Below are 19088 nucleotides of genomic sequence, written 5' to 3'. Positions count from 1 at the left end.
TGCATTTATTTAATCTATATAGAACAAAAGGCATAATAACAGAGAAGTAGCACCAGAGAAATTGAGAGGCACTTATCTTGACTGCTGAGCAGCAAAGAAAGAGGTAGTCAAGATGGTGTCTCTCAGTTTTGGTGGTTTAGGTATGCCACGATTGGTGGACAGTGGTGTGGTTTTGGGAGGGTCTTGGGTTTTATAGTTTATTATAAGTTTTTCTATTGATTTGTGATTGGCTGCTGTGTTAAGCTAGTAAAGAAAGAGTAGCATAATCTTCGTCTCCGGTCCTGACATAGAATCCAAGTTTGCTCTTTACTTTTCCTGTTCTAACATATAAGACTTGTTTATAAAGCCCAGAATACAAAGAGTTATTGTAATTGTGCGTGTGTATGTGTAATATATATATCTATCTGTATCTCTTACTACCCCTGACGAGGCGCCGAATTGCTTTACAGCAAGCTACACTGGAACCCAGAAAGGATTAGTATAGTTAATGAGTGGTGGACATGTGAGTCTGTTAATGGGATTGAATAGGATAATGGAGGGATAGAAGAGGGAAGAGTCTAGAAAGTGTTATTTGGAAGTCAGAGTAAGATAAGGTTTGAGATGAGTAAAAGGAGAGATGGAAGAGGTATCACTCATTGTATTGGTCCGCTTGGCAGCTATGTAGTACACATGAGGGTTATGTAGTTCTATGATACTTATTCATTCCCACACAGACTTATCTGTCTTTCGTTGGCTAATTCTTCTGTGTTGCTACTTTGATTGGATGCCAATTGTTCATTTATCTGCTCGGGCAATTGATGCTTACCTGTGATGTCTGACTTCAGTGTAGCAGATTTTAGGTCGCCAGTTTGTTTCCGGGTTTCTATGATGTCTTTGGAGGGATTCAGGACTTCGCTGTGCCATTGTTGATGGATGTCACTGCTTCTCTGCTTTTGAATGTTTGTGTGTCTTGCTATGTCTTTTGGGTGCGAGGATCTCTCCATGTATCTGATGGATGCCAGAAGTACCTAGCCTTATGTGTAGCCACAATAATAAGGCAGCAGACCAGCCTAAGGATGCAGGTCTGGCAGACTTGCCTTGCCAAAGCTCTCTGGGGCGCCCACACTAAGCATTGGATTCTCTCTTTTTATGGTTTCACAACTTCACCTGCAAATGAACTAATATTTCCATTCTATTTCATCAGAAAATGTGGTGGATGGTAGCTTTTACCCATGCAAGAGTCTCGAGCACTGGAAATATAAGTGGCAAACACGGGGACAGGTGGATAGGTGCATATACATTTGAACGGATTGACGCTTAGTGGGTGCTCTGGATAGTCGGGCTTCTTGTTAACTTATAACAATATTTCACTCGTGTGCAGAGCTAACTCGCCTTGAAAGTAGTTTATTGTGCCCGACAAATCAATCCTTGGTTTCACCTTGAAGAAATCCTGTCCACCAGGCGATGGAAGTTTTTGGTCTGCATGCTCTCCAATCCCCTCTTTAAATATCCTGTAGGTAACCAAACTGGGTACTGTGCCTGACCCATTCCATCTTTGCCTCTGACTACAGTGCTCTCCACACATAGATTTAATTCTCGACATTTTTGATACATTTCTGAGTATGTAGTACTGTAATAAAGCACCTGTATCTCTCTTAGATAAACCTATTTAAATGTTATGGTTTTCAGATACTTCCATGCATACTCTGCAGTGTGGCCAGTCCTGAGCATTTCTTTACCAAAGCCTTTATATCAAATGTTGGCTCGAATTATGGAAAGATTTCTATAATATACTTTTTTCCGAATGGAAACCGAAGAATCCTGGTGTTGTGTATAGATACATCTGGGAGTCCGAGTTGCAGACTGCAGTTTGTGTGTATTAACTATACCAAATATTCAATTGTACCCAACACATATATGCCCTTTAATTTTATTTTGCTGCCATCAAAAGAACAAATGTGTATTGGGGTTCTCAGCAAACTAGATTAAACACTGTGGCAGTCAAGCATTTGTATTAACTGATGTTTATTTACATTCTCAGCAGACAGTAGGTTACATACCACAACATTCTCATAATGGGGCAAGATGGAGGGAAGAGTACTTTTAGATGACTGATTTGTTACCATGATCGGACAAGTACATCAATATGCTATCGAGACCAAACTTACTTTGTACAAGCGACAAACAGTTAAAAACAGAAGGAAAATGTTGCAGAGTCCAATCGCTTTATGGAGCATAACGCTTGCATGCCTTCCTTAACCAGCCAGGCACAAACCCAGCAATCACGCTTTGCCTGCTACAGTCCATATTGCATTTGTTGGACCTGGGCATAAGTCAAACCCCCCAAAAAACAGTATTATCTTGGTTGACGGATCTCATTGTAGTTTGTCTGTTTCCTGTTGCATTTGGTATTAGACCCTAATTGTATTTATTACAAAGTGTTGTTCTTGTTGCATGTTTTTATAGACTGACTAGCATTAAATGACACAGGCTTAAAGTACCGTCTGGGTAGGTCAGGAGTTTCAATCTGGGTTCTGCAGACACAGTGGTCTTTTTCGGTCTCACCTAAAGACTGCCTTTACGTGTCTGTTGTTGAAAAACTATTGTGTATAACTTCAATACTTGGAGTGTGCTTTAGGTCAGCCAGTTGCTTACAAATGGTTGACTTAATTGTCAGTCTCGTGCTTGTTTTTAATTCAATGGATTTCTTTACTCTTAATGAGTTTGTCCCTCTCCGGAGCACACTTCCTTTGCTCCACATCTGGGAACTGATTTTTCGTTTTCTTTCATCACTTCATAGGAATGCATGTGTTTTCTTGCTTTTGTGCTGCTTCTCCATTCACATTCCCACCACTCAGCTTTTTAGGTGATTTTTATGTTCCAACTTATTGGCGGGTATACCTGCTCCACCATTGCTCCCTCACCTTCCACTTTCTTTATAAATACGTTTTTCTGGGAGGTCCACAATCTGCAATTTGTGCTAGGCCACCCCTTTCTAAGGAAAGAGCTTTTGCACCCGTTCATTTATTTTTATTTGCCGCTCAAAGATGGACATGTGCCATCTTGGAACGGTAAATCAGATAGAAGAAAATGGCCACCTCAGCCTAATGAGCCGTATGTTCCCATGCGTGGTGACAAATGCGCATATGTCATCATGCTGGTGCCACCAAAGCATTAGGCTGCATACGCTCACGAGTGACGAGACCTGTGCATGTGTACTTCATCGCACAGTTTTCTATTTTACTAATTTTGTTTGGCATCGGCAGTTACCATTGTATTTTTCGTTTTGCCAATGCTGACGAACAGTGGGAAACTCTTTGGCAAAGCCAGAAGGTGAGGCCTATTGGATTTGCCAATGCTTATCTCATATACTTTTTGCTCTTTACAGCCCCAAGAACTGTAGCCATCATCTTGGAACAGTAAATTCAAAAGAAAAAAGGTGTGTGCTGTGACCTCCCATGCAGAGTGAATCATGCACAACCTCCCGCTGGGGCTGCAGTAGAATCGTAATCCAATTACAAACCTCTTGTGCACAATATCGCAAACAATTGTTTTGCAAACAGTATAGCTCGCTTCTGACAGGTCATTAATAATAACAGTTATGACAGTAATTGTAATGTAGACTCCTAGTACAACTAGTCTAAAACATTAGAATTGGCTTCAAGCCCATTCGCATAGCTCCCCCATCCGCATAGCTCCTACTTCATGTGCATCAGCATTACATCTGGCAGGTTATAACCCAATAGCATCCCTCTGGTGCTCAATCTCCCGAGTATCAGTTCAGTCAGTTCTCATAGCTGAATTGCAGACCAATTATCCCACTCCCACTGGCACAATGCCGTTATCTGCCTGTTAACTGGAAGCCTGTTTAGCCGCTTCTACATACTCCCTAAATGGTCCCCATATGTCCTTGGGGGTGGATGTTAATGGCATAAGGCTGGCGTACGTCTCTGTGTTGATATTGCAGTACACTAAACTTTTCAACCAGTCCTGTAGTTTGGGAGCAGTTTTCCTTTCCCAATGTATGGCTATTTCCCTTTTGGCCAAAAGTCATCCCAGTGAAGCAAATCTCCTGATTTTTTTGGGGAAATTGCACTGTGTAACCTAATAGTGCAATTTCCGGGATAGGTGTGATAGGAAGGCCGATCATTTTCCCTAATGTCGTGTGTACATCCAACCAGTAAGACTGTAATCTGGGGCAAGATCAAGTCAAGTGCATGAAATCGGCGTGAGGTGCGGTGCATTTTAAACATATGTGAGGCCTAGCGGCATCTATCCTGTGTGCCGCAACAGGGGTGAAATAGGCGCGGCGAAGGAATTTGAAATGAAGCAGTTTGTGCCTCATGTTGAGCGAAATTTCGCTAGTAGCCTAGCAGCATTTTGACCATTGTTTATCTGTAATTTGCCCGCTAACGTCTGCCTCCCAGGCTTGTCGAAGTCTGGTGTTACATACTGGTTTCTTATTAGCGCTAGTTTTGTACATTTTGGAAATGAGGCGAGCCCCGCTCTTATTCTCTAACACTAATGTGAGTGGGGGAAAATTAGTCCAGTTCAATCGGAAACGTAGGGATCACTGCTCGTAAAGCCGATCTAACACGGGTCCTAATAAAATGCGCCAGTAAGTCTTCTCAATTTCTCCCATGCCCAGGAGGTGGTAGATACCGTCTGAATGTCTCGTGGATCTCGAGGGAGCACCCCAGATTGTCAGGGAGGACTAGGTCCGCCTCCGGTCGCAGAAACAGAATTTGTGCAACCAAGCGTGCGCATAGCGGCATTGCGCTTCTAGATAATATAATTGGAAATCCGGGACATTGTACCCTCCTCTCTCGTATGGCAGTGTAAGGAAGACCAGCGAACACGTGGTTGTTTCCCTCCCCAGACTAAACAGATGATGTGTGATCGTAGAGTGCGAAAGAAGCCATCTGTGAGGGGTATTGGGATGTTGAATGAATACAGAAATTTAGGAAGGACCACCATCTTCAGAATTGCCACCCATCCCGCTAGTGATAGTGGTTACTTCAGGCATTTGTCAACCAGCTCTTCTAGAGCGTGAACAGCCTGCCCATAATTTAAGCCGATAATGTGAGTGCTCTCTAGATGAATGTGTATCCCAAGATATTTCACTGAATCGTGGCACCACTCAAGGGGGAATTCACATTCCCACTGCTCCGTACTCGTGGTCAGTGGAAAGTTGATGGACTTATGCCAATTTATACCCAGCCCTGAAAATCTACTGAAGCGAATAATTTCCCTTATGAGGGGTGTTAAATTAACACGTGATTCCCGGACGTATAGGTTGGTGTCATCTGCATAGAGTGAATCCAAGAGAGGACCAGTATTAAACTGTAGTCCGCGGTGCAAGTGGCGTTCTTGAAAATGCCTAACCAGTGGGTCCATAGCCAAAATAAACAGGAGTGGGGATAATGGGCAGCCCTGTCTCGTCCCACGAAAAAGCCAAAAGTGTCTGGAAAGGGTGCCATTCAAGCGAAGTCTGGCCGCAGGGCTGCTGTAGAGTAAGGCCACTGTGGCAATGAAGCCATATGGCAGTCCCATTCGTCGCATCACTTCAAGAAGGAATGGCCACTCCAAGGAGTTGAATGCTTTCTCTGCGTCCAGCAAGATGGCGGCCGCAGGGATGTCCGGTTGTATTCTGTGTAATACTGCGATTAGTTTGCGGAGGTTCAGGGAGGTAGACCGGTGCAGAACAAAACCCGATTGCACTGGGGAAATAATGTACTCCATTAGTTGAGTCAGTCTATTTGCAAGTACCTTGGCCAAAAGTTTGTAATCTAGATTGAGTAAGGATAGAGGCCGGTAGGAGCCGCATTGTCTAGGGTCTTTGCCAGGTTTTGGGAGAAGAATTATGACGGCCTCTCGGAGCGTGGGGGAGCGGAGGGGGAGTGTCTGCTTTTCTAATGCTTCCGCAGATACTTCAATTAGTTGTGGCGCCAGGAGATCTTTAAACTCCTTGTAAAATTCCCCTGTGAAGCCGTCCAGGCCAGGGGCCGTGGAGCCCCGGAGGGTGTCAATGGCTAGCGTGACGTCTGTCACTGATATTGGTTCCGCCATGAAGTCGTGCATGTGCTTCTCTAGATATACCAGTGCAATTTCTGCGAGATAATCCGTCTGGGCTGTGCTGTGGGTCCAGCCCTGGATGTGTAAAGTGTGGTGTAATATTCTAGGAACTCATCCCGGATTGTGGATGTGGTGGTGAGTGTGTCTCCATTGGCAGATTGTAGTTCAGTGATGTATGATTTACTGTAAGGTGGCTTTAGCATTTGTGCTAACACTTTCCCCGGCCTCTCACCCTCCCTGTATCGCCGGGAAGTGTGATATTTCCCAAGATACATCTCCCGGTCTGCAGTGTCCCTATACTCAGATAAAAGAGAGAGCCTTAATGCCTGGTTGTCTGGGCTGTGGGTCACCACGGATTTGGAATCTAAAGCAGCAATGTCACGCTCAATGCGGGCCATCGTGTTTTGCAGATCTCTGAGCACTCCTGCATGTTTAGAAATACAGACCCCTCTAACAACGGCCTTGAAACCCTCCCACAGTACCGCCCAGGAGTTAACCGAGCTGGTATTAATCTCCAAGTATTCGTCTATAGCTTCTCGCACTTCCGCCTTGATCAGTTCATCCTCTAGGGCTCTACCTGGGAAGTGTCACTGTCGTTCGTATCCCTCAGGTCGTGGGAGTTTCAGATGTAATACTATCGGGGAATGTTCGGAGTAGGTCCGAGGGCGCGTCGTGTGGGAATGGAACCAGTCTATGAATTCGGGAGAGAGCAGCCAGTAGTCTATTCGGGTCCATGTATTGTGTTGGCCTGAGTAGTGAGTGTACTCAGAGTAGGGTTGCGGCTTCGCCAGATATCAACGAGTGTATATTGGTCACAGATTCTGCAGGGCTTGCCGCTCCCATGGTTTAGTGTCAGGGGTTCGGGAGGTGCTATCTGCCCCAGGGTCTATTAATAGGTTAAGGTCCCCACCTAATAGTATCTTTTGTGATGCGTGCTTTACAAGCTGGGCGCTCAGTGTGTGGAAAAACTCTGGAGCGTCCACATTCTGGGCATAAACGTTTATGAGCGAGACCATGTGGCCGCAGAGGAAGCCAATAACAATGATACATCTACCCTCTTGGTCACGTATTACGTTACTTAAACTAAAAAGGATTCTTTTGTGTATCAATATAGCAGTGCCTCTGGTGTAGTTGCTGTAGTTTGCAAAAAACCTATGCGTACCCCAACTGGCCCCAAAATGCGCCTCATCCGTGGGGGGAGAGGGGCAGGTGCGTCTCCTCTAGGAATGCTAGATCTACCTTGTGTCGAAGTCGTTAGTGAAGCACCTGTCGCAGTTTGCGTTTCGTCGTTAAGACCTCTGACGTTCCATGACGGGGTTACTGCGGAATGGCCTTCAATATTACCTATGATCAATGCATGTTTAAACATGACCGACAAAAAGCATTGGGAAAGTCAAAAGACAAGCCCTAATATCTTTGGCAATGCTTGTTTACTGTTTTGGTAACTTTGGGGAATGAGCAGACTAATGTAGCTACAGAAATGTTTCGAAGTGTGAAATATTTCATATTCTGAAAGCATTGATTTGAATTCTGCTGAGAGAAGAGTTCATTGGAGAATACGTTGAATCTTAAGTTTTCAAAAAACGAGATCCTGCTGTAAAATGTTTTCCCTTTCACAAACTAAGAACTTTTTCAGGATTATCATTCTGCTTGACTTTTGTATTCTCTTTCTGAAACCTTCATTACTGGTTAAGTTACTCTGTACCCATAATTCTTTGTTTCTGTTCTTCTAGGTTTTCAAATTCTCCACAAGGGCCATCAGCTAAGTTTTTAGTTCAGAATAGTAAGTACAAACTTCTGTTTTGACAGCTTTGAACTGATTTTGTGCTACGTATGGGGGTGTGTATGTATATATATTTTTTTATTTTACAAACCTTCTTGCATATAGTAGTGACTTATGCTCAGTTTTTGGTTTACTCAAGTTCACACCCTGGCAGAGCTGAAGATGACTGGAAACTGCCTGAAAGGATCTCGGCCACTCTTGTCTTTTGACCCGGTATGTTCTATGGTCAGCCAAATTTACCCTTTAAGCACTTTCATAGTAAAATGATTTTGTTACGGTATGTTAAGGAGTTGTTCTATCAGCTCTGGCATTGAAGAGGAAGGTTTTGCGTTTCTATTATATTAAATATTTTTTCTCTTTTACAGATCTTTGATAAGGAGCCTCATTATGCTCTTTTGAAAGAGCTTTTTATTCAGGTTGGTTCGATTTACTCATATCTTTACTAATGGTTCAAGGCATTTTTGGAGTTAGTGATATGTTGGAAACATTTAGTTTAAAAAGCATTTAGAAAAAAATATTTTATTATAGTCTGTGGTCCAGTGAATGTGACAAGTAGGTATGACGTGTGGGTTCTGGATTCCTGGCCGAAGCTGGCTGGAATGCTGGGGAGATGACACTAAAGAGCCGTTGGATGTGGATGTCTTCGCCTGGGCTCTGTACTTGTATACCCCATGCTTCATATATACCTTAACAATAAAGAGGTATTTATATGAAAGTCTACAGTCACTGAGTTCAACGTCTTCACATTTAACGAGGAGAACCCCAGGATCATTCGTGAACACCTCATCAGGGAGTGTTACAGCATGCTAAACTGGTTTTATTGGATTGATGTGAGCCCAGGAGACCATTTCTTTGTGGCTTACTGAATTGGGTTGTAGCTGGCACAGTGGGTGTCAAAGAAATCTCCCAGCAGCTGGTTACTGTATATTTGCTGTGCGGTGCTCGTTGTGGCTGTTAGCACACTTCAGTGCATTTATTAAATTTAACTCTCCTGTCTCAGTGCGTGAAGCCGTTGCCTCAAGGAAGCTTTCTGCGGTTGATTTGCCTGTCTCCACGCGTGTAGCCATGCGCTCGAGGCATCTGAGGCTTTGTTTATGGCGTGAGGCAGTACTTGTGTGCGAGCCGGCTACATTGTTATCTCATCAAGTGTCTGCCACGCAGTTGTTCTTGTGCGACTGCTTTAAGAGACCACCTCTAGTAAAAAACAATAAAAAAAGGAACATCAAAGTACTCGCGTCTGGTTTGCACTCAAGCAGCTGGGGAGGCTAGTTTGTGGTTAAACGAGACGTTAACTCGCTGTGTTCATCTGGCAGCGCGCTATCCATGGGTGGCTTGTGCATGGTAGCTGTTCTCGTTGGTCTTTGTGTGGCTAGACTGTTTCTGGACTTTATAGTGTAATGCTGCCTCCTGGAGGTTTCAAGTGCTAACAGCGATTAGCACGCTTAATGCTTATTTTAAAGAGTATCACAGGTCAACAGTTTTTCAGCGTTTGGCATACTTACTCTTGTGCTAATTTCACTGCACTCTGTGATATTTCAGCGATTAACACGCAACAAGTTCTTTTTATCATTTGATTGTTATTATAGGTTGTGCTGTTAAACATGTATTGACAATTCTGTTTGTTGTTGGTCAACAGGATGAAAACTGTAACTCCAACTCTTCTCCAGGAACCTGGGGAGCCACAAGTAAAATGGAGACTGTGGGTCAGATCATTTAATGCCCATGTAGGGGTCATTGATGGTCAAAGATTTTGCCCTGATAGGAAAATAAATTTACTGTATTATTATTTGGGGGGTAGAAGGTCAAAATATTTTTGATCATTTACCTGATATAGATCTAGCAGAGCTGATGAGTATCAAACTGCTGTTAAACAATTGGAAGTTCAATTTGAGGGCAGAGTTAATCTTCTGAGTTGGCCATCAATTTTTCACCAGTGTACAAGCACCATCTAAGTCCATTGACACGTACACAGCGTATTTAAAAGTGTTGGCCTCATATTGTGATTTTGACATCTTTACCTCGTATCTTATTAGGGATCAGTTGGTGGCGAGGTGCAGCTCCAAATAAAATCCAAGAAAGACTGTTAGCATGTAAGAATCCCACCTTAGACGAAGCGGTGGATAGTGCGAAGAGCACCGAGTCTTCTAGAGAACATGCAAACATTTTTTAATCTAGTGCTTAACAGGTTGCTAGTATTAACCAGGCTGACAACAAAAGTTAGCCTAATAAAGGTCAGCAGTCGGGTAGGGGGCAATCTGGGACCACTTCTTCAATGAAAGGAGAAGGAAGTTCCAATACTCTGTTTTTAGATGTGGTTCATTGTGCCATGTTCCTTCCTTTAAGAATTAAAAATTTGCGAACATTCGTGACAAGAATTTTCAATTCTATTAAGGACAACGGAGGCGAGGATTATGCTTCTCAATCTTTACTAGGAAGCTCACAGCAGCCAATAAAAACAGAGATTAAAAACCACGTGACAACCATAGAGTCTCGTCCATATAAGGTCCCTGTCAGCACATAGAGTCCTCTTTCTTTGCTGCTCCGCAGCCAGTTAAGTACCTTGTGTTTATTATCTCTTACAGTGTGGTATTACTTGATTATTGACACGCTTGCATGCTGCGGCTATTGTTTATTTTATGTTGCGCTGCCTTTGATGCGCGATCGCGGTTAACGCGATTTGTGTGCACGAGGTTTTTCACCTCGCCGATGTTACTTTCGTTGCCGGTTGCCTTTCAACTAAAGGGATATTGACGCGCTGCGAGCGCTTCCCGTGTAGCCCGTCGGTGAGTTTGTTTTTCCTCACGTCGCTCGGGTTCGTGGAGCGGGAGGTTCAGGGGAGCGAGGACGTGCGTCTGTCTGACGCGCAGTCCTCTTTTACTGAGTGTGAGAGCCTGGGCCAGCGCGCATGCGCGGCGGCCATTTTTGCCCGCGAAAGTCATTCGGGCTTAAATTGAACACCGGAGCAGTGTGTTGACTGCTTATGACCCGCATTTGTCCCAGAATTGTCCTGCTGTTTCACAAGAGTGCTGGAAGTGCAATAGACTTGGGCGTTTTGGGAAGGTGTGTAGGGCTGGTAGGCGTGGCACTGGTAGAGGTAGCTTGAGAGGGATGCATATTAGAGCTGTGCAAAGTCAGGAGTAGGATGATGATTTTCAACATGTAGAGAATAATTGGAGGAATTGGTGTCAACAGTGAATGTGGTGGAAGCAAAAGGGGCATTAAACAATGTTACAGTGATCCGTTGGTGAAGTTCACCATTGATTGGGTCTTTTTCCCTTGCTAGTTGATTTAGGGGCCAGAATAACCATTATTGATATTACAAAATGTAATGAAAAATGGTCCGATCAAGTTTTGTTACCTCCGGATGTGGTCACGACAGCTTCTGAAGGAAACGGATTACATTTGCATGGCTATTTTTGGGCAACCATTGGATTTTCTAATAAGACCATCAAGGGAAAGGTTTCTGTAACTAAAAAAAAAAGGTTTAAATATACTTGGTTGGTGGCCCCAGGCTGGTTTTTGGCATTGTTATAAAACCTGATTGAGAGCCACCTGTTGCCCTCGAGGGACGTATTGACTTTGGGGGTGTGTTTTCCAGTGAGAATGCCCATTGAATTTCTGAGTATCGTAAAGTTTTCACTGATGAGGTGGGTGAGATGAAGAATTTTAAACATGTCATCATGGTTATGGATGGATACGTGCCCATTAAACAAACTACGCAATGTTCCTCAGTGTGAGAGGTGATTTGACAAACATTTAGTCAAAAATGCAGCAAAATGGCTTCATTGAACCAGTGGATGCCACTTTATGGTTATTTCCAGAGGTTTTAGTGAAGAAGAGTATCAATTTGAGGAGTGTAAACAATGCAATTTGGGTGGAACGTTTTCTTCTTCCAAGCATCGAAGATATGATCACTGTTGTAGGTCATGCCAGATGGTATACGAAACTGGATTTGAAAGCTACATATCACTAGGTGATGTTGGGAGCTGAGTCGCGTTATTTGACTGCTTTTTTTACACCTGATGGTACTTTCCAGTTTTGCAAGATTCCATTTGGCCTCATCTCTGCTGCATCAGTTTTTCAGAAGCTTATGACCAAAATTTTGCAGGGGTTGAAAACTGTTGTGGCATTCCAGGACTATGTTTTGTTATTTGCCGACACTTTGGAGGAGCACAATTATACTTTAAGACTAGTGTTAAATGCTTTATGTGAGAGTGGGGTTACTTTGAGAAAAGACAAATGTGTTTTTGCAGTCAAGGAGGTGCAGTACCTTGGTCACATTCTTTCATCTGAGGGTGTCAAACCCAAGCCAGGCTTGGTGGAGGCGATTGTAAAGGCTTTACATCCCTAAGATAAAGATCAACTTACATCTTTGTTGGGGATGTGGCAGTTTTACTCTACATTTCTACAAAATTGCTCTGATTTGACAGAATGCTCCAGAAATGTACAAAAATATGGTATCTTCCCCTGCTCTGTAACCATATGTGGCAGGCTGCAAAACATTTATTACGGTTGATGCGAGCACTTCTGGGATGGGAGCAGTGCTTTCAGAGAATTATGTTGTCGAGGAGACAACTATTGGATTTGCATGTCAAAGACTGAGGTAGAAGCACAGTATTCTGTGATCGAAAAAGAGATGCTGACATGCACCTGTGGGGTTGAAAAATTAAAGCCTTATTTGTAGGGAAGAAAATTTTGTCTCGAAACAGACCGTCTGCCTTATGTGAACATTCTCAAAGGATGCGAGATAAAGAAGTCTACGGCCAGACTTGCCACGTGTTCGTAAAGCTACTGGAATTCAGTTTTGAAGTAATGTACATTTCGTGGCCAAGAATTGTAAAGCGGACTGTTTGTCAAGGCTGCTTATTGTTAATCAAGGGAATTCCGGGGAGGAGGAAGAAATTGAAGAATGCATTGGTTGAGTGATAGTGTATGTGAATGGTGTGGTGCTATGAGCAGGATGTTGAACTTATAAAGTGCCCGAATCACCCCCATAGGAGTATCTCCGCGCTACGGAAGTTCAACAGTTAGGAACGAGAAGAGATTTCAGAAGAGCTCAGTTTTTAGGAGTTTTCAGGATAGTAAATAGACTGGGTGTTAGATCTGGGGGTCTCTAGTTGGCAGGGTAGGTACCTGTGTCCAAATAGGGACCCTTGCTTCTAGTCAGGGAAAGGGGGATACACTGTTAAGATAACCCCTGCTCACCCTCTAGGTAGCTTGGCCTGAGCAGTCTAGGCTATCAAAGGCAATGTGTAAAGTATTTGTACCAACCCTCACAGTAACACAGTGAAAACACCACAGATTTACTCCACACCAGTTTTAGAAAAATAAGGGATCTTTACTAAAAACTTCACAAGACCAAATACTACAGAAAAACCAACATACAATTAAAAAGGTTACTTTAAAGATAGTTCAAGAGTTTGCAGAAAGTACTCCAGGATGTAAACGTCGGTGTCCTGCACAATGCGACTCTCAATGCACAAAATGCGACACTCTCGTGCCCAACAGTACCTGTAGTTGCGATAAGGTTCCCAAAAGCTATAACAAAGAAGATGGCAAAGGCGATGCGATACTCCCGGAGATCTTGGGGAGGCTTTGCAGCAGCCCTGCTTCACGCAGCAGAGGTGGATGCGCCGGCTCCGATCTGTAGGGGGAGGATGCGATGACTTTGGCTTTCGTTGCGTAGGTTTCTTAGGGGGAAGCTTCACGCACAGGTGCAATGCGACGATCTTCGATGCGGCGCCAAGCGCGGCGCAGCGCTGACTTCTGGCGCCGCAACCCTCGATGCGTGACGGGACTCTGCGTCGACACACGCAGCGACTAGATACTTCCACGCACCGGCAGTGGTGCGGCCCGCAAACTGGTTCTGCGACGACCCTCGCAGCGTCAGGAATCTTCTCGCACCGGGACGATGCTCGACGCACTCGGCGATGCGGGGACTCCGGGTGCTGCGATGACGCCGCGATGAAATTCTCCTCGCACTCTCGTTCTTGCGACACGCAATCGGATGATGCGTTGGGTACCAGTTACTCTTTTTCACGCTTCTGCTTCCCAGCTCCCAAACACAGCAAAACGACCCCCTGAGGCCCCAAGACTGAGCAAGCACTCCAAGGCAGGTCAGAACTCCTTCAGCAGAGTTCCAGGGGAGCTGGTGGTAAAGTCCTTTTGTTCCTGGGACTTCTTAACAGGGAGCCAGGTCTTCTCAGGCCCTTGGAGATCAGAATCAAAAGAAGGGGACACAGCAAAGTCCTTCCCCCTCTCCTTGGCAGCAAAGCAAAACAGCAAGCAGGCAGTCTTCTCCTCTTCAGTTCTTTTCAGCTTTCTCCTTGGCAGAGGTTCCTCCTTAGTTCCAAAGTGATCTAAAGTTTAGGTGTCTGGGGTCCTCTTCTTATACCCCTCCAAGTCTTTGTCTCTGTGTTTCAGTCGGGGGATTCCCCTACTCAAACCGGTTCCTGAGTGTGCTCTGCCCTGGAGTACCTGGTTCCTTTCAGAGTGAGGGGCAGGGTCGTTAGACGCTCAGCAGGAGGTGGAGCCTTCTTTGTGCCAGCAGAGGCAGAGTCCTCAGCCTGGCCAGCAGGGGGTGGAGCCAGCATTGTGCTGGCAGAGGCAGCCCTACTCAAACCCAGGGGCTACTCCTCCCACCCATCTAAAGCAGATCTCCCTATTCACCCTGCTGCTGACTCATCCAGACTCCTGGAGCCACCTAGCCCATCACATGACACCAGTCAGCCAATCTGCACACAGGAAGGTTAAACAGGAGAAAAGCTACTTTCTAAAGTGCTATTCTCACACAGTGAATTTAAAAACCATCTTGCTAAAAAGATGTATAATTAAATTCTGAACACAAAGATACCAAACTCTGATTTTCTATATTGCCCTTATGGGAAGATAGGCATGTAAACAGCCTCCCCCATTCTGTCCTATGGGCAAGATAGCCTCTCAGCAGTGAAAAACGAAAATGGTTGTAATTCACTACCAGGGCATGTTACACACCTCAGTACATGCCCTACCTTTCAGATACACTGCACCCAGCCCAGGGGGGTACCTAGGGCCACCATAGGGATGCCTGGCATGTACAGAAAGGGAAGGATAAGGCCTGGTCAGTGGTTGCACTGGCCAGGTCGACATGGCAGTCCTGGACTGCACATAGGCATTGCAAGCAGGCCTAAGACATCATTTTAGCGCTACTCCTGTGGGTGGCACAATCAGTGCTGCAGCCGACTAGTAGCATTTGAATCACCAGCCCTGGCACGCCCAGTGCACTTTACTAGGGGCTAACAGGTGAAACAAATATACCAATCATGGATAACCAATCAATATAACAATTTACCTAGGGAGAACTTGCACTTTGACACTGATCAGCAGTGGCAAAGTGCCCAAAGCATCTAAACCAGCAAAAACGAAATCCAGCATAGCATCAAAAATACAGGAGGTAGAGGCAAAAAGTCTGGGGTAACCATGCCAAAGATGCCAGGTCTAACACTGGGCATTTCCGAATGTGGCTGGGAAGATGATTCCAGTAGGAGGGGGCTAGGTAATAAAAGGGTTTCCCACCTGTGCGGAATTTCTTAACGCGAGGTTCCCAAAGTAGCGACTTAGAGCCTGAACGGAGTGTTCTGGAGGGCTGGTAACGGGTAAGCCTATCTGCTAGGTAGCTAGGGCCAATGCAGTTTAGTGCTTTGTGCATAATACAGCAGATTTTAAATCTGATCCACTTGCGGATTGGCGACCAGTGTAATCCTTTAAGTAGGGGGAAAGAGGCAGTCCTAGCGGGAGAGTTGGAGACAAGGCAGGCTGCTGTGTTTTGAACCACCTGAAATCTATCAAGGGAGGACTCATTAGCTGCAACAGTCTAGGCGGCTAATGCTTGGAGGAGTGTTTTATGCACATTCAGGGGGAGAAGAGGGAAAACCCTCCGTAAAAGGCTTTTGGGCATGACTGCCACCAAGAGACTAATAAGATCGTGATATTGGTGGTGATCCATGGACACGGAAGTAGACTAAATAGTATTCAGGAGTGTGGTCATTAGTGATAAGCATCTTGTCACTTTGGTTCCAGAATCTAGGATTGCTTTGAGTTCAGGGAGTGTTTGGCAAAAAAGTATCTATTGATTTATTTTTCTTTTCTTTTTGGATCATTTAATGTTTAACCCATGCAGATGCAATATTTTTTTGTGATGATCGACCAGTTATCTAGATGGGTGGAGGTGAAAGGAGTAGCTGAGCCCAATGCTTCAAAGTGTTTTGAAATTTTTCAAAACTGTGTTTTACAAAGACGGTATTCCTGCTGAGGTTTTATCTGCCTATGGAGTGCAATTCATTTCCGCTCCAATGTAGGATTTTTTCCAAAACATTGAATTAAGTATGTACGTACTCCTCCGTATTGCCCAAAATTCAACGGTAAAGTTGAAAGATTTAATAAAGTGTTGGTGGACAGATACCCTTGAAGTTAATGAGAGGGGGGGGGGGGAGAGAGTGTGAGGTCTTGTCTGTGTCCAGATTGAATGTCCGGTGTGATTGATGTGGGTGTTGATGTGCAGGTACTGGCTTAGAAAGCCAGAGTGGCAGGTGATGAGGCCAGTAGGCTTCAGGTGGAGGATGTCCTGGAAGGTAAGAGGAAACTCAATCACCAACTGGTGCAAGTTGGTGATTGGGTTCATATCAAGGATACTTTGCTTTTGAGAAAAGGTATCTCTAAATTTAGACATCCTACTCAGACGGAAATAGTGTATGGAAATTCTGTGCAGATTGCTAAAAGTCAGTGGGGGAATTTATCCTGTATGGCTAAGGTGAGTGGGAGTGCTGAGAAGGATGGTTATTGAAACACAGGATTGGTGAAAAATGCGCAGTCCAAAAGTACTACAACTCAGTGGAAATCTGTTTGAGATTCGTAGGAGGAGTTCTCGTGTTAAGAGATTATTTAATTTATTGATTGACTGTTTTATTGGTTTAATGTATGTATGTGTGTGTGCGCTGCTTGTTGTTCTATGTATTGCAAGTTTTACTTTGTGTTGGGTAAACGTCTGTAAAGGGGAGATTTGTGGTATGGTCTGTGGTCTTGTGTATGTGACAGTAGGTATGACGTGTGGGCTCTAGACTCCTGGCTGGAATTGAATTGAGATTGTATTTATAAAGCGCAGCTATCCCTCCGCGAGGAGTATCTTGGCGCTAACGTCATACAGTAGTAGGAAAACAAGGTATTGACTTACTGAAAGTAATTAGATCAGGGCAAGACAAAAGTCATCCGAGATACCAAAGATCCAGGTTTTGAGATCTTTCCTGAATGAGGGTTCAGTATTGCAGAGTTTGATCTGGGCTGGCAGCTTATTCCATGCTCTGGCACCCAAGAAGGCTAGGGTTCTTGCGCCTTTTAGTTTATATCTAAAGTTGGGCAGTTTAAGAAGATTTGCCGAGGAAGATCTGAGCGGCCTAGTAAATTTGAGACCGACCTTCATCTTTGCCCTAAACGTAACAAGAAGTATCTTGAAAAGAATTCTTTTGGGTACCGGGAGCCAAAGGAGTTTACTCAAGGCGGCGGAAGCGGAGGACTTTCTGGGGAGTTTAAGTACCAGGCGGGCTGCAGCATGTTGTACCACCTGAAACTTCTTTAAGACTGACCTATTAACTCCAGCCAGTAGCCCATTACAATAGTCAATACGAGAGAGTATCAGGGCCACTGCTACAGACTTTCTAGCAGGCAAAGGCAGAAACCTAAAGAATTTTTTTAGGGTTTTAATTAAACCAAAACACATTCCTGCGACCGCTTTCGTATGGGGAAGAAAGGAGAGGGAGTTATCAAATTGGACTCCTAGATTCCTGGCTACCTTCACAACCTCAGGAGGTGGAGTTGCTCCATTGGGCCACCAATTAGACGGGTGGAAAGAAGTGTCCATCCCTATGGGAAGAATCTCTGTTTTGTCCGTATTAGACTTCAAATGATTAGTCGACATCCATTGAAGGACCGCAGTCAGACAGACTTCAAAATTCATTTCAGCTTGCGTAGAGTCGTTCTCCAAAGAGATAATCATTTGAGTGTCATCTGCGTATGACAGAGCCTCAATCCCGAAGGAGTTACTCAGGGTAATGAGGGGTGCCATATAGACATTAAAAAATAGTGGACTTAGGGAAGATCCCTGAGGGACTCCTGCTGTAATGGGTCGTTCCGAAGAGAGGAAGGGACCTAGGGTAACAGCCTGTCTCCGAGAGACCAGGAAGGATTTAATCCACCTCAACACCATACCTGAAATGCCGCTGCATTCGAGACGCCTCAAAAGAATGTCATGGGAGATCGTGTCGAATGCAGCCGACAAATCCAACAGAATCAAAACCCCCTTCCTGCCTCTATCTGCAATCATTTTCAGGGAATCGGAAACTTCAATAAGGGCTGACTCTGTAGAATGTTTGGGCCGGAATCCAGCTTGGCATGGGTGAAGAATTCAAGAAATTTTGTAAGCTCCTTTAAAACAAAAGTTTCTGTGATTTTGGCCAGAATAGGGAGAAGTGAGATAGGGCGGAGATTTGAGAGCACTGCCGAATCAGTATGTTTTTTTTTTTCAGTGGTTTAACCAGTGCCAACTTCCAATCAGCTGGGACAACGCCCGTACTGAGGGATGAATTGACAATCTGATTAATCATGGGATTTGCTACCTCTGACAATTTGTGAAGGACTGATGGAGGACAGGCATCCAATGGAGACCCTGATTTACATTTTTCCATGGCTATAAGAGTCATATCTAGCGATACAGGTGTAAATGTAGAAATGGAGGCTAGGCTAGTCACCAAAGGAGGATCGGGGGTGGAATTGCCGCCTAGAAAGTCTTTCTGAATTTTGAGGGTTTTTTCCTCGAAGAACAGGGAGATCTGATCACATAACGACTGAGAGGCAAGAAGCTCCCTTTGTTCCGCCATCGGTGTAGTAAAAGACTTCACAATTTGAAAAATCAACTTCTGATTGTCTTTAGCTGTGTTGATTTTTTTTTTTGTGAAAAACTCCTTTTTTGCCAGTTGAATCTAGGAAAAATAGGCTTTCCTACCTTCCCTAAATATTTTTTTTTGTTTCTCCATGTATCCCTTTCTCCACTGTCGCTCCAGTTGCCTGCAATGCAGTCGTGCTTGAGCCAATTGGGGCGTAAACCAGGGAGTATTTAGATTTTTAGGTTTTAACGGCTTGCTCTTTATGTCCGAGGGCATAATAGCCTTGCCGATATTGGTAAGCCAGGACTGAGAAAAGCAAGAGTCTATCTCTGTTTTGC

General features: G+C 44.5%; 1 protein-coding gene across 1 annotated transcript in view; it reads left to right on the top strand.

Moving 5' to 3' along the window:
- Nucleotides 1–19088, top strand: part of BRIX1 (biogenesis of ribosomes BRX1) — a 69124-nt gene that overhangs the window by 37009 nt on the left and 13027 nt on the right. The window contains exons 6-8 of the mRNA XM_085630969.1: nt 7788–7837; nt 7977–8050; nt 8203–8253. Coding sequence (XP_085487095.1) covers nt 7788–7837; nt 7977–8050; nt 8203–8253 — 175 coding nt within the window. The remainder of the gene's footprint in view (nt 1–7787; nt 7838–7976; nt 8051–8202; nt 8254–19088) is intronic.

Source organism: Triturus cristatus, chromosome 2_1, assembly GCF_964204655.1.
Source record: "Triturus cristatus chromosome 2_1, aTriCri1.1, whole genome shotgun sequence".
Taxonomy (NCBI): domain Eukaryota; kingdom Metazoa; phylum Chordata; class Amphibia; order Caudata; family Salamandridae; genus Triturus; species Triturus cristatus.
Note: the sequence above shows the minus strand (reverse complement) of the source record. Positions and strands in the feature narration are given on the sequence as shown.